The sequence below is a fragment of the Gastrolobium bilobum genome, unplaced genomic scaffold, assembly GCF_033153095.1.
Source record: "Gastrolobium bilobum isolate Gb01-03AN ecotype WA unplaced genomic scaffold, APGP_CSIRO_Gbil_v1 utg4400, whole genome shotgun sequence".
Classification (NCBI taxonomy): Eukaryota; Viridiplantae; Streptophyta; class Magnoliopsida; order Fabales; family Fabaceae; genus Gastrolobium; species Gastrolobium bilobum.
In genome coordinates, this window is record NW_026896001.1 from 94890 (window position 1) to 111025 (window position 16136).

General features: G+C 34.4%; 1 protein-coding gene across 2 annotated transcripts; it reads right to left on the reverse strand.

Moving 5' to 3' along the window:
• Positions 1 to 3895: 3895 nt before the first annotated feature.
• LOC133297200 (serine/threonine-protein phosphatase PP1-like) lies at positions 3896 to 13174 on the reverse strand. 2 transcript variants are annotated; one of them, XM_061496297.1, is made up of 5 exons: positions 12630 to 13174; positions 9703 to 10026; positions 9467 to 9618; positions 8913 to 9134; positions 3896 to 4392 (listed from the first exon to the last, which is right to left on the reverse strand). In XM_061496297.1, the coding sequence occupies exons 1-5, from the start codon at positions 12802 to 12804 to the stop codon at positions 4369 to 4371; spliced, it is 897 nt and encodes a 298-aa protein (XP_061352281.1). In that variant the 5' UTR covers positions 12805 to 13174; the 3' UTR covers positions 3896 to 4368. The 2 variants fall into 2 exon arrangements, with proteins under 2 accessions (XP_061352281.1, XP_061352280.1); XM_061496296.1 differs by having other exon boundaries at positions 3899 to 4392; positions 9467 to 10026.
• Positions 13175 to 16136: the final 2962 nt, after the last annotated feature.

Consider the following 16136-nt stretch of genomic DNA (forward strand, 5'->3'; position numbering starts at 1 on the left):
CTTATCTTTGCTTTATGTGATTCCTCGTTCCAACCAAAATATAGAAGACTAGTATCATAAGACCCTACAATATAACTATCCAAAGACAAAACACGCACTGTCTCCTCGAACTACCAACTACAAGGAACTAGTTAAAGACTTCATATTTTATAATAATTTAATTTTTTTTTTTTTTTTTTTTTTACCTATTTCGTTACCACTATATGGAGATAGAAATAATATAGATCGGTTAATATTATAATATAACAATATTGAAAAAATATATATATTATCCGATCCTAATTTTTTTTTATTTTTTTTATAACAATCCGATCCTAATTTAGGAAGTTGTATCATGCGAAGTGCGTACTAAGAGCCTGTTTGTTTCAGTTTTTTAAAAAAGTAATTTTTATCTCTTCTTTATTTTAAAAGTATTTTTTACAAAAGTTAAAGTTATTTATATTTTTATAAAAATATTTAGTTTTTGAAAAAAATATTTGACTTTTAACTTCTGCTTTTTGTAGAAGTTAAAATTTTTAGCTTCTGAAAAAAGTAAATTTTTAGCTTTTTTTGTGACTTCTGCTTTTTTTAAAAGTAGACATCTAAACGAACTAAAAATGAGAAGTGCTTTTTTCAAGAAAAAAAATAACTTTTGAAGAAAAAAAATCATCCAATCGGACCTTAAATATTGCAGGACGGTTACTTTATTTTGGGATCAAAACTCAATTAAGCTGTTTTAAATATATTTCATTGTAATTTCTCGCTCAACTCTCAGATGGGTATGGCATTTATTTTCGTCTCATGGATTTTGTGTGTAAGTCACTAACAAGATAAAAGATTCCAAACAAAGTAGCGTGATAATGAGATTGAGGTGCCTTCCAAACTTTTTTTTGTTCCTTTTTTGTTTTTTGCTGAGAAAGATTCCAACTTCAGTTATTTTCACTATTAAAAATTGGTCAGTTTGTATAGCAATAATTGCAGCAAAGTACCAAATGCTAAACCCACCACATGTCCCATCTATTAATGATGGTCCTACACCCATGTGACACATTACTTATAATTGTTTCTAATATGATATATTTCAGAACAAATTACTTAGCTATTGGGTTATCCAACCTAAGAGGATAGGTTGATCAAGAGCGATGTTGGGTTTGTGTTAAATAATGGAAAACAATCAGAAAATGAACATTTTAGGTTTGGCTGGTAGTTGCTGCTGAAGTTCCAATACACTCACTACCAGTCATCTCGTGAGGAGCAAGTATGACTCTGCATGCCTCTACAAGATAGTGAAGGGCACGTCAGCTTATGCTTTGGATTATCACTAATTTTAATTCATGTCGCTATTCGTGTCTCGATTTTTTTATTTTCTGACTACGAAACCTATAACGAACATATCGAAGCTACACCACCAATCTCTTTCGTACCTAAAATACGAGTGTAATCACCGAAAAGCACTATCAATCTAGCATAACAGAACAGAAGGCACAGCTTGTTTGTCATCAATTTTTAATTTCTGTGTAGGCATCAAAGACAAACATAAAAGATTCTAAAAATAAATAAATGAATACATAAAACTATCACTAAAACCATGGGCTTCACAAACCATGGATTTCTAATTTAAAATAAAGTACTCACGACGGGTTTCATTCACTTTTTTTTTTTTTTAACTGGCTTACCGTAAATATAAAACAAAGCAAGAGAAGCAACAAATCTTCTCAAAGGATTACTTATCATTTGCAGTTGTATTTTTTTTTTTTTTTTTTGGTGTATTGCAGTTGTATTTATTATTAAAAAGTTAAATGTTAAGATCCTTTAGCAGTTGTATTTTTTTTTATTTTTTTCTTGGTATCCTTTAGCAGTTGTATTTTAATGGTAAAGGATCTTAACGTTTAACTTTTTAATAATAAAATAAGAGGCAGGTTATAGTCTTAACTTCTTTATCCTTATAATTCTTTTATAATCATTTTATTATTGCTAGATCAAACTACAATTAACCATGATAAAATAGTATCAACTGAAAGATATTGATTTGATTTTGATTTAATAATAGCAAAATAATTATAAGGATATTGTATGAATATAAAAGAGTTGTAAATATAACTTTCCTGCTAAAATAATCGTATAAGGAGGTAAACGAACTAAGCTATTTTGTTCTTTTATGAACCAGTTAACAATTTCAAGTCTTCAGCAATGTGCAAGCAATCCATTTTTTAAGTTTTGAATACCCAACTTTCAAATGCTTAAACATATCTGGATGGAATATAGTTAAAAGATGATCTTATTGCTTGAATATCAAATCATTATCCGTTTAAATTTCCGCAGATGAAAGCAAATTTCCCCCTAGTCATTAATCAATTTGAGTATGGATTATTTCATGTTAAAATTTGACATGAGGAAATTATATAAATTTTTTGTATCTATTTCTTTCTTTATTAATGTTAATTGAACCCCCGATACCATGGTTTGTAGCCACATGCTCTAATCCTCTGAGCTACAGGTCTCATCTTGTTTTCACTGGATCATCTTTTTAATACATATAAAGAGAAAAATAGATACAAAATTTTTACATAATTCGGCCAATTTTGTTATTGGTTCAAATTATTGTCAGCACTCAATTTCAAGTTCCAACAACACCTAGGTAAGGTCTAAGATGTGAATAAATCTTTGGTGTTACTGTTGCACCAAGATTCAGTGTATCCCACCAATGAAAGCATTACACATCATAGGAAAGAAAAAAAATTTGGCAGAGAAAAGAAAACTTTAACTGACATGTGATATTTCTATTACTGGGATGTACTGAGTCTTTGGTGCAACCGTAGCACCAAAGATTTATTACTAAGGTGCATCATGGAAGATGCAATAGTGAATAGTCCTTTCTAAAAAGTTGTACTGTCGGAACAGTAAAAATGAATTTCTAGCAACTACAAAACTTAAGATAAAAATAAGTCACTAGATTTGATCTGGTGGTAAGAGACGTAAGTAATTTGTATTAAGTTACGTGTTGAATTCTTATTTGTATATAAAAAAAACATAAGATAAAAATAATTAACAAGCTTGCGACACGCACAGAACAGAAGGCAAATACTCATGCTTGGCAGAAAATAAGCATGTACCCACCTCAGTGGGCAGCACCAGCTTACCTAAGCCGAAACGTTAGAAAGCAACCACAACTGCGTATATTAACTGCTAGCGATACAATATAGAATTACTAACATTTTTATTTAATAATTTAAGTTTTTAACAGAGTTGATTAATAACCAGAGATACTAGAGCCAATAATTTAATTAAACTAAATATTTAAAGATGATTGTTGATGTTCAGTTCAGGCTCAATGACCGAAAATCCAGTGCTGTAATGGGCTGAAATCGTACTTTTTATTTAATTTTTTTGCTGTTTGGTGTGATTTTTGTACTGTTGGGTGCGAGACTTTAAAACGATTAGCATGTTTTCTTCAAAGCCTACTAGCCTAGTGCTAGTTACCGTGCCAGTGGCTGTTTTGTTGCTTGAGATGACTATGGGTCGAGCGGCGTTGTGGGGAGTGGTGGTTAATGAGGTGTTACTCAAATACAATAACATAATCCATCTTTTTTTATTTATAAAAATTACCTATTTATCTTATTAATTAGGTCAAGCACTAGAACTACGGGTATAAGCCTAATCCAATTATTAATAACCTTAATATCTTCTAACAGTAACAAACCTATTGGTTCACAATTTATTGTTACATTGGTGATTGGCAGTAACTGCATTATAAGTGGATGCCATTCACCTTTACGTGAATGATATTCTCCTTTTCACAGCCACACTGCCTCAGTTCTATAAGAGGCACATATTGAGAACATGAATCCAAGAGTTTTCATAGCAAAGCTATATCACAAAACAAAAAGGTGGGTACCTTTGTCCCATATAGTAGGTATAATGTCTCGAATCAAGTTTCAGAGAGATATTTAAGCAAAAAGTTAGGTCCCGTATTAACAGAGAATTTCCACAAAGCAAAAATGACGACCAAAAAATTAACAAGGAGACTGAACCATATCCCTTTTTACCAGCCTCAACTGCCATCCATTTGCCAATCCTAAATAGTTTTCAGCAACAGATGCAGATGTATCCATCAATGCTTGTGATGCTTACAATTCAGAACATATACCAAGTTGCCATCTATTAGTGTACAAAGAAAACAAGAGATTATGGCTGTCCATTTCGAAATGCAAAGTCGTACCAGTGAAAAACAATGATTTACATAGTTAATAATGGTGTTTCCCATTGTTTTTACACTTCCAAAATATCAGTGAGACCAAATGGAACTCAATTTTCCTTTTCTTGCAACAATTACATCTTCAAGACCAAGCTGACCAGTTGTGGCTGCAACCTTTTTCGCCAAAATTAACTTCATACTTTTGTACCCAGGAAGGACTGCAAGGCAGTGTGAAGGGGGAAATTTAGAAATATATTGGTAAATGCATCAAGTGTGAACAACAAATAACACGGACGCTAGTGATGCTAAGTGATGTGGTATAAAAACCTAGATTAACTGATAGGTTAGGAAATTGCCTAGGAGTTCTGCTATTTAGCACAAACTCTTCACATTGAGCAAAATGAATGAGACGAGCATTTGAAAACAATGGGTTCTTCGGGCGGCTTTGGTTGCTTCAGGGTATTTCAGTTGAATAGCTTCACGCTACGTAGCTTTTTTCATTGCTAAATTAAATCCCCCAAATGTTTTCTGGCATGACTACCACACAAAATCAGATCATTACAATAATCCTAATTATGCTAGAAATGATTAAACCTACAGAAATCCCACAAAACTACCACATTGTACACCAGGAAAACATTTATCACGAAAAAAACTAGAAAACGGTGAAGGTCTGCTCCAATAAGCTAGCTGCCTTATATCCAAATTCTGTGTAATCATGACAAGCACCTATTTCAAGAATTAATTTTTGAAGGCAAAAGCAGGAAACAAACTATTTTGGAAGTAGGACCATACACTTATTTAATTGTAATCTAAAACCTCCATGACACATTCACAAAAAATCAAGTCTAAGCCCGATACAAAAAAGCAGTCAGTATACACGAAATTCGATTCAGTGTGAAGGTTGAAATTCACAAATATCTACATAAATTGTAATCTAAAACCTCCATGACACATTCACAAATCAAGTCTTAAGCATAAAAAAGCAGTCAGTATGCATGAAATTGCCGATTCAGGGTGAAGGTTGAAATTCACAAATATCTACATATATCTCATCAGTGTTGTTAAAACATAGTGTCGAAACGTAAAAACGGACCGTGTCTACGTTTTTATGACCAAAATCGAGTCAAAACGGTAGTTGAAACGGATTTTGAGCCGAAACGGTTCAAACGTAGTGTCGAAACGTAATATGAATTTTTTTTTGCATAGTTCAAATATATATAACACGTAATAATAATAAAAAATATATATATTTTTAGTCATTAATTAGCTTAAATTTAATAACTTATATAATTAATACATTAAAATTCAACATCAACATCAACAACACCTTTATCCCAAATTAATTGGGGTCGGTGGTAGATGAACCCACATGAAAGATACAAAACGGTTGAAAAAAAGTTAAAAAATAAAAAAATAAAAAAAATAAAAAAATAAAAAATAAAATAAAATAAAAATAAAAAAATAAAAAAATAAAAAAGTAAAAAAGCCAAAAATAAATAAATAAAAATAAACAAATAAAATAAAAATATAAAATAAAATAACAATATATGTATATATAAATAAATAAAAGTAAAAAAGAAAGGGACAAGAAGAAGTGGGGGAAATGAAGGGGAAAATGACTAAAAATGGACCATCTGGAACATAGGAATAACAGCGGGTTTAACCCTCCACCATACTTATAGCTTTTCTCCATTACGTTCTAAGACATATTGTCCGCCAATCTATATCTCACTCCATTAAATCTTGTTTTACTACTTTCCCCCAAGTAAGCTTCGGCCTACCTCTGCCTCTTTTTGTGTTGAGCTCTTGGTAACAAACTTCTGTTCTTACAGGAGCATCCATGGGTCTTCTCATCACGTGCCCAAACCACCTCAATCTATGTTCTCTCATCTTCTCGGCTACCGGTACTACTCCGACCTTTCGTCGAATATCTTCATTTCTTATCTTATCCATCCTTGTGTAACCACACATCCACCTTAACATCCTCATCTCTGCTACTCTCATCTAATGCTCATGTTGCCTATGTGCTGGCCAGCATTCTGCTCCATATAGCATTGCCGGTCTTACTGCCGTTTTATAGAATCTTCCTTTTAACTTCAGGGGGATTTTGCAGTCACACAAAAATGCAGATGCACTGCGCCATTTCATCCACCCTGCTCTGATTCTGTGATTTACATCCTCATCAATCTCTCCACCGTTTTGTAAAATGGAGCCCAAGTATTTAAAAGCATCTTTTTTGGGTACCTCTTGACCATTTAGATGCACAGGTTCTTGGCCCTCATCTCGTACCAGAGAAAACTCACACTTCAGATACTCAGTCTTGCTTCGACTTAATGTGAATCCTCTGGATTCCAATGTGCTTCTCCACAATTCAAGTTTTCTATTAACACCCTCCTTGCTCTCATCAATAAGCACAATATCGTCTGCAAAAAGCATACACCATGGCACTTCCTCTTGAATATCTTTTGTTAGTCCATCCATAACTAAGGCAAAGAGGTAAGGACTTAGAGCCGACCCTTGGTGTACACCTACCGTGATAGGAAAATAACTTGATGATCTGTTACAAGCTTTTACACATGTAGTAGCCCCATCATATATATCCTTGATTGCCTTTACATACTTTAATGGAACCTTTTTCTTCTCCAGGACCCACCATAAAACTTTCCTTGGAACCCTATCGTATGCTTTCTCAAGGTCTATGAACACCATACGCAAGTCCTTTTTCTTTTCTCGGTATCTTTCCATTAGTTGTCGCATCAAGAAAATTGCTTCCATGGTACATCTTCCTGGCATAAATCCAAATTGATTTACAGAAACCTTGGTATCTCTCCTCAAGCGATGTTCAATAACCCTCTCCCACAACTTCATAGTATGGCTCATTAGCTTAATGCCTCTATAGTTTGAACAATTCTGTATATCTCCCTTGTTTTTGTAAATAGGCACAATCATACTTTTCCTCCATACATCAGGCATCTTATTCATCTGGAGAATCTTATTAAAAAGATTGGTCAACCATTTTATTGCCACATCCCCCAGGCCTCTCCACACTTCAATAGGGACACCATCAGGCCCTAAGGCTTTATTAGTCTTCATCCTCTTTAAAGCCTCCTTAACTTCATGTGTATTAATTCTGCGTACAAATCTTCTATTCATATCATCACACGCGTCCTCTAAGTCCATCTCGCTTGTATCTCCATCCCCATTATACAGCTTGTTGAAGTATTTCAACCATCTTTCATTTACATCTTCATCTCTCACCAGAAGTTTTTGATTTTCATCCTTGATGCATCTAACTTGGGTGAGGTCTTTACTTTTCTTATCCCTTATCTTTGCAAGTTTATAAATACCTCTTTCACCATCCTTGCTCCCAAGATTTTTATACAACTCGTCGAAAACCTTGCCTCTAGCTTCTCGCACTGCTTTCTTTGCATTTTTTCTCGCCAATCTAAACTTTTGCAGGTTCTCTGCACTGGGACTTTTATGCAAAGATCTAAAGCACTCCTTCTTATGTTTAATTGCCTCTTGCACCTCTCCATTCCACCACCATGTTTCCTTTGTATGAAATCCATTTCCTTTGCTTTCTCCCAACACCCTCCTTCCCAAATTTTGAATACACTTAGCCATCTCATTCCATGTTGCATTTACTCCTCCATCAAACTCCCAAGGTCCTTCGTGCAACATTCTATCATTGAACTCTCTCTCTTTTCCCTCCTTAAGCTTCCACCACCTTATCCTTGGATTCTGAGCCCTCTTCTTCATTGTACGTACTTTGTTGAACCGAACATCCAAGACTACCAGCTTATGTTGCGTAGCGACACACTCTCCAGGGTAGACCTTACATTCGACACAAGAAGTTCTATCTTCTCTTCTAGCCAGAAAGAAATCAATCTGACTACGATTATGGCCACTATGAAAAGTGATTAGGTGTGACTCCCTTTTTTGAAAAAAGGTGTTCACTAACATCAAATCGTAGGCTAGTGCAACATTCAAGATATCTTCTCCAGTCTCGTTTCTCGTCCCATAGCCAAAACCTCCATGGATTCAATCAAAACCTCCATTGCTTTTACCAACATGACCATTTAGATCTCCTCCTACGAAAATCTTCTCCTCTCGAGGTATTCCCCTCAAAACCTCCTCCAAGTCTTCCCAAAATTGGCTTTTATCAGTTGGTTGCAATCCAATTTGGGGTGCATACACACTGAGGATATTCAGGATTAAGTCACCCACAACAAGCTTAACCAGAATAATCCTGTCGCCTTTCCTTTTGACGTCCACAACTTTATCTCTGAAACTTTTATCGATCATAATTCCAACACCATTTCGACTCTTGTTCGTACCTGTGTACCATAACTTGAAACCAGTTCCATCCACTTCCTTGGCCTTTTCTCCAGCCCACTTAGTTTCTTGCAAACACACAATATTCACTTAATTAATACATTAAAATTATTCTATATAAATTAAAACAAAGATTAAAATTGACATTCTTATAAAATAAACATGTTTGTGGGTTTTGGTTTTATATATGTTGGATATATATTTTATTTTTAATACTTTAGTAAACTCTTACGTTTCGTTTACGTTTTGCGATTTTACGTTTTTGCTCACCCCTACCGTTTTTACATAGACTCTACGTTTTAACAACATTGTATCTCATATCTCGCACACATACCATAAAATATGTACCTCCTGATTTTGTGTATGTATTGCATCAACGAATATTAAACTGTCTGCCTACCTTTACCCCTGCTGGAGAGTTTCCTGGCTTAGCAGTGGTTGTACTTCCGAAATTGAGCTTTGCTTTTTTATCAGCTGGCTTTAGTATTTGGAAAGAGCACATTAGTGTCTCATCAACACTCATCATAGCCCCGGCATTGTCAAACTCCCCACAATAATTAGGTGCAGAAAATATTGTTACAAGCTGTCGGTTAGCAAAGAACTCATATCCATCCTCCACCACCTGGTCAAAACATATTAATCCAATTAAATTTAATAGTGCAGCTGATTGAGATTTCCGATCTTTCAATTTAAATACAGAAAGTACAGAATGAAGCATCAAAAGCTAACGACTGACATTCAAAGGGAGAATTTTAGACTCAAAAAATAAATGTGTCAGAATTTACATGGCAAACAGTAATTCCAAGTTTGCTAAAAAAAAGCAACTGTAATAGTCCTGAGAGATAGATTAGGATTGCTGGAAATTTACTGTATAGTCCTTTAGTAATAGAAATGGGGAGACACTCAACCCTGAAGACCTGGTAACACATTCAACACCAAAGGTAAGAGTTTAACCTGATGAGCACGACAAATAAGATCCAAATCATGTTTCTGAAGAAACTCTGAGACCTTATCAGCACCAAATGTATATGAAACTCCCCTGTCATTCATTCTCCAACCTTGAACATCTTTGATTGGGTCTGACCAAAGGATATCACAAAGCAAACCTGTATCAGGTACATCAGTGGGCCGCTGTAAATTTCTAATCTGATCCAAATTAAGTAAGTCAGGAGAAAGTCCCCCGTGCATACACAAAATCTTTTCATCAATGAGAGCTGCCACAGGCAGGCAATTGAAGCTCTCTGTAAATGTCTTCCATAACCTTACATTAAACCTCCTTTTACACTCATCATAAAATCCATATATACGGTTTATAGAAGCACATTCATGGTTTCCCCTTAAAAGGAAAAAGTTCTCAGGATATTTTATCTTATAAGCTAGGAGAAGGCATATTGTTTCTAAACTCTGCTTCCCTCGATCCACATAATCCCCCAAAAACAAGTAGTTGGCCTCAGGAGGTAATCCACCATACTCAAAAAGCCTTAAAAGATCAGAATATTGACCATGCACATCACCTGAGAGACCAACAAAAGGAAGAAATCATTACAGACAGGACATTTTTATTTTTTGTAAACAATAACAGAATTAAGTGATACTGATAACACCAACGAGTACAATAGATGGATCGTGTCCACATAAATGAAGATCTTTGTAACTTTCTGTGCAAAGTCAATGATGTGCCAGACTTGACAAAGATGCATCAGAATCAAGCATCATTTTATATTGTTAGGTCCTATTTCCCATTGTTTAAAATTTTGTGATTTCAAATAACTGCTGCTAGCAGAATTATTATTTGAGTGCACAAATATAAACCCTTCAATTGGTATTACATGGATACTAGATATCTTGTTTAAAGGCTTGTCATTTCAAATAACTAGCAGAAATATTATTTGAGTTCATGAAGATAAACTCCTCAATAACCAATACTATACAATTGGTTTTCCGTGGAAACTGGATACCTTTACCATTTTGAAGGAAAGTTTCACCACTAGAAACACTTGATTTTTAAGTTAGATTTACAGCTATTAGTCATTGCTAGTAACATATGTTAGTAAATGGTCTTCATCAAACAAAATTTCTTGCTCCATTTTGTCCTCCACAAATAATACAGCACTTGAGCTGAAGCCCTATCGGAGAATACATCTCTAAGATTGTGTTTCAACCTTAGAATTTAACAGTAACACTGACTTAACTGGCTAAGCATAAGACAATGCATAAAAAGGAATTGGGCTGACAATCTCAGATCTCGTGTAGAAGAAATGCAATTATTTATGTCAGAGATATCTGACAATGTTATAACTGCAGATACTACATGCTTGACCTTGAGACAGTAAAGTTGGTAGGTTCATAAAATAAAAGCAAAGCTCATGATGCATCATTTTTAAAAGTCAAGTTTCTCATAAGAACAAGAGAATGCATATTTTGAATCTTTACAGTTTAACGAATAAGAATGCCATTTTAAGGACACTTGAAACAGCTTCTCATAGAAAAACTGTAATCTCAACACGACACTACAGTGAGAAGGTTCTAGGAAAGTCTAAGCATTCCATATCATGGTAAATTTTCCTTATATACCAAAGTCTGCAAGCAAAACCTGTTTCAGAAACTCTGTTTCCAAATTTAAGTTAGGTTGAACACTTCAACTCCAAGACAAAATAATAAAATAGGCTAAGCCCAAAATTCTGAAACAGAACCTGAAGGTCCATACAGGATCCATACCAATTTGCCATAGTATTTGGGCATGTAAGGCAGAAAGCCAGAACTTACAAGATAAAGGAATTACATATCAGCAAAGACAAAATTATGTTATCCTGGTTAGATACACATCTTCCATCTACACCATAGCTGAAATTTTTTAATTCTCCAGATAGTGTAACAGACTTTGCATTTATTTGACATCTTATACATAACTACAAAACCTAATAAAAAGCTTTGCAATGTTGCATCCAACTTTAGACTCCCCTGACAATACTTCTACAATATCAATGCCCTCACAACTAGATCTCAAAGATTTCACATATTCCAATTAATATTACTATTTCCTCCAAAGCAGTAACACTGTTCTTTCCCCGCATGACATTTCAGTGTAAAACAATCGCGTAGGTGAGAAGTTTGAGTCTTAACTCTTAAGCATAGTTGATACCATACTTTTTTCCGATTATTAGATAAAACCAAACAGATGAAATCATATAGTAGTGCACAACTGTTTTTAAAGTAGTAAGTTATTTGATATAATAAATACCAAATTTATTCTTTTTTCGTATAATAAGCCTCTAGCATCAACAGCCAACCATTATCCCACTGTAGCAGAAAAATAACTTTCAGATGACACAAACAAATCATGGTCCAATAGGCCTGAATAGAATAGCATAAAAAGAAAAAAAATTAAAACATTGGACTTTTTTTATTTAGACCAAAAAAAAGAATGAAAAAGGCCAGCAAGGTTCCAACTTTCAACAGAGACGAGGAGGGCTACTACAACTACATCTGGTTGAGGCAGACTGAAGTGCGATGGTCAAAGCACTTCACCTTCCCGTCGTAAGTGGCAACCTGCTTTGCCTCAGCCACATTTGCCAATACCGTACATGAACTTTCGTCCCTATCTTTTTCATTATAAATCAGCTAACACAACATGCTTATTAGTAGGTTTTTAGCACTGAAATTAGACCAATTGCACACCTCAATTGACACATTACCAGGACAACATCAGGGAAATGGAAAAACGGTAAACCCACTTCTATAACACACTCACCAGTAAGAGTACACAGCATAATAGAAAAACAAAATGAAGCATGCAATTTAAGCAGAAAATTTGTAACCAAACGCAGTATAGTACTTCAAATTAAATCACTCCGAAGATCGTACACTCAGATAACATTATAAAACCCATGCATGAGCTCACAAAATCATGTAGCAAGCAATCAAATCAGATAACTTCACCGTAATAATACAAGAAAAAGCACTCAGATCATATCCCAAACCGCAAACATAAAACCCACTTAGGTTCTGACCCACTTAGGTTTTGACCCATATTCTAGTGCAGATCTTCTGATGCTCAAAAGCGAAATCATGACAATACCCAGTTCAAAAAAGTTAAAATGAAGAGAAAAAAAATTACCACAAATCTTAATGGGTGCTTCAAGCTCCAATAAATTAGGTTGCTGCAAGAAAATATCTCTGGAAGCCGCACAGAGCTGGCGGATCTCCGATTCCGACAGCTGCACCTGCTTCCCTGGACGGCCACGAACTTCGAGTAAGCGACTGATTATGTCATCCACAACTGTTTCTTCCATTTCTGTACACCTCGAAGAATAAGTCAACGTCTTTATTGGATGTCAATACGATGATGACGACGACGAGGATGATGCTAAGGCCCGAAATCCAACAACAAACGAGAGCGGAACCGGTGAGCGAATAACATGCCTCGGTGAAACGAAGGAGAAGAAGACTACGACGACCAGAACCACCGGGGTGTCGTTTGAGGTTCACTGAGTCAAGAGAATTCAAGACATTCCTCTCAGCTTCACGAGAGAAAGAGAGTAGAATAGAAGAGAAGAAGAAAAGTCTTTCATCACGAAGGGAATTGATTTGATTTTGATAGGTTAGGTTAGGGGAAGAAGACAGATACCGTAAGACTGAGCATTATAGGGTTGCTTCTCTCTCTCTCGCTGACCTATGAAATTAAATATACTACTACTCCTCTCATCAAATTCAAATATATATAAATAAGAGATTAATATTGTTGGTCTAGATGAACTCAGAACGTGAGTCAATTGAGTTTATTAAAAAATTTATAATTTAAAAATACATAATTGCGATAAAATAAAGAATAATGCAACACAATTATTTTAATGTTGGAAAATTTTAACGGTAGAAAAAAACTCGTGACTTCAACTTGGATACTTTTATATAATTAGAAGACAAATTTACTATGATCAATTCAAAGTATAATAATAGACTCCTGTCTTTCTTTCTTTTTTTTTGTAATCTCAAAGGCCGAAGACACCTCCCAAAAACTAAATTAAATTAACTTTGTGAAAAGAACAAACATGACGAAAAATCTGCTAGACACAGTAACCAAATACCAAGAGGAGTAGGGAAAACACGTAAATTATTTTCCATTGGATGATCCAATGGGAATTTAGATAACCAATCTGCACAACCATTGTTATAAAATAAAAACCAACTCCTGTCTTTATTCGCAACGAACAAAGATCGATTTATTTCTAAGTAACGACCTTTCCTAAGGTCAAGAAAAAAATTTAATTAAATTTGGTTATCTTATTCTTTCTATATAATAATTAAATAAGTACAAATAAAATTTAAATGGTGAGCTCGACGAATCTACTCTTACCTTGATTCCTAAATTAGTTTGAATGCACCTTAAAAAAATATTCATAATATGCTTAATGTGCTCTTTCCTTTGAATAATTAAAAAAAAAAAATCTTTAATGCTCAAAGACTTTTTTCTCTTTGAAGCTCACAAAAAAAAAAAAAAAAAAAATTCTCTTGAAAATTGACTAAAACTTTTTTATCTTGAAAGCGCACTTCCACATCCTATGAAGAAGGACTAAGGTATTGAAGGAGCCTCACATGGTAACCATGGACTTGCTGCTTGCGGAGCGTGCTGCGTGACTCTAATGGTATGTGGCTTAGCGGATTTGCAATTAAGTTAGGAACATGTTATTCTTACCAAGCTGAACTCTGGGGCATTCTTCTTGGTTTGGAGTTGGCTTGGAATGATGGATTTTGAAATATTGAACTTGAAAGTGATTCATCTAGTGCAATCACTCTGCTCACCAACCTTGGTGCAGCAGTCCGTGAGAGTCACCTTATCTTTTCAATACAGATATAGTTTCAAAGAGATTGGAGAATTAAACTTCGTCACACTTATAGAGAGGACAACATGTGTGCTGACTAGATGACTAATTTCATCCTTGATAATGGGGAGGAAGTTGATACTGTTGTTTATCGTGAACCTCATTCCGGTATTTTGTTATTGCATTTAGCTGGTGTTTCTTCTGTAGGTAGGGCTCGTGCCATAGCAGTACAATAATTTCCTCTTGTTTTTTCTGGGCTTCGGCCCTTTCATTTACCAAAAAAAAAAAAAGATTTTAAGGATTAAAAAAAAGTCATATGATATTCGATTAATATTTTAAAAGATTATTTTAGAGTCCATTCAAATAAAGTGGTATTCAATCAAGATTTTAAACAAAGGAAAAACAATCTTGTGGTATTCAAAAAACTGACGATTTCAATGGATATTCTATCAGTATGGATTTTGTGAGACTTTTTAGTAAGAAATATAAATAGCATGTCTATCTCGCACAATTTCACCCTAACCCATAGAATTTATTGAGATTTATCTATTGTAGTGTCTTCTTCTTCTTTTGGCGGGTCTTGTTGGAAATTGAGTTTCTCCCTGGGAGCTTCATCAAAGCTCAAAACTAACAGATTTTTGAGTAATTTTCATCACAATACAATCCAAAACAACAATCCAACAAATATGCAAAATAATATAAAATAGTAAGAAAACAACAAAGAAACAATAAATCCCAAATCAATTTTCGTTTTACATCAAAGAAACAAGATCGATTTAAAGAAAGATTGAAACTTTCATAATATGAACCCTATGTTTCTTAACAATGTATTCATGAACGAAATTCCTTCCCTACGAAAAATAATTTCAAACAATTTTTGTGTCAATAGATCGTTAAAACTTATTTTTCAGAAGTTCTAAAGCAATTTGAGGTTTTAATGTATTGATTGAAAATAATTTGAGAAATTTTCTAAATTTTCATGTAATAAACCTCATAAATTCAGAGTCAAAAATTTCTTAGAATATTCAATGAAAACATGATAATATGATTGATGATAAGAAAAATATATATATAACTTCTCAAAAATTAAACTATAAGAGATGAGAAGGATTTTATCGTTGATAACGGTAAGATGGATGGATCATAGGTTTGAAGTCGCTTTGGATAAGGGAAAATATGCGTTAAGAGATATGTAACAAAAAATAAATAGTAGGGCTTAAACATAAAATTGAATTATAATTCACTTAGAGAATGTTTGGACGAGCTTTTTGTTTTAATTTTATTATTGAGTAAAGACCCAAATTGGTCCCTGACAAAAAATGCGGTGGCCAAATTAGTCCCTCACAAAAATAAACTCGTTGGATAGTCCCCAACAATGTGAAACAGGACCCACGTTAGTCCTTCTGTCAATCCAAAAGTGACGGTGATGATGTGTCACGTTAAGTGACATGCTTAAGGCCACGTGGGTATGAAGGACGACGTCGTTTTGAGAATTACATCCATCAACGTTGATTCTTCTAATGGTAGTCTCGGGAGAACTGTCAGCGGAAGATTCAACCATTAAACTAGTTGAGTTCAACTTGTTCCTCCTTATTTCAAGCGAGTCCCGTCCCAACATTTCAACTTCATTTTTCATTTTTTCCAGGGCAGCAAGACCCGGTAACCGTTTCCCAACTAGAACGCGCAGCCTCTGACATTCTGATTCTAACTTGGCAATTTTTTTAACAGACTCTAAATGCTGCTTGTGAGAATTACATCCACGTTGGAATTACATCTTACAGTTACAATGTCATTTTCACTTGACT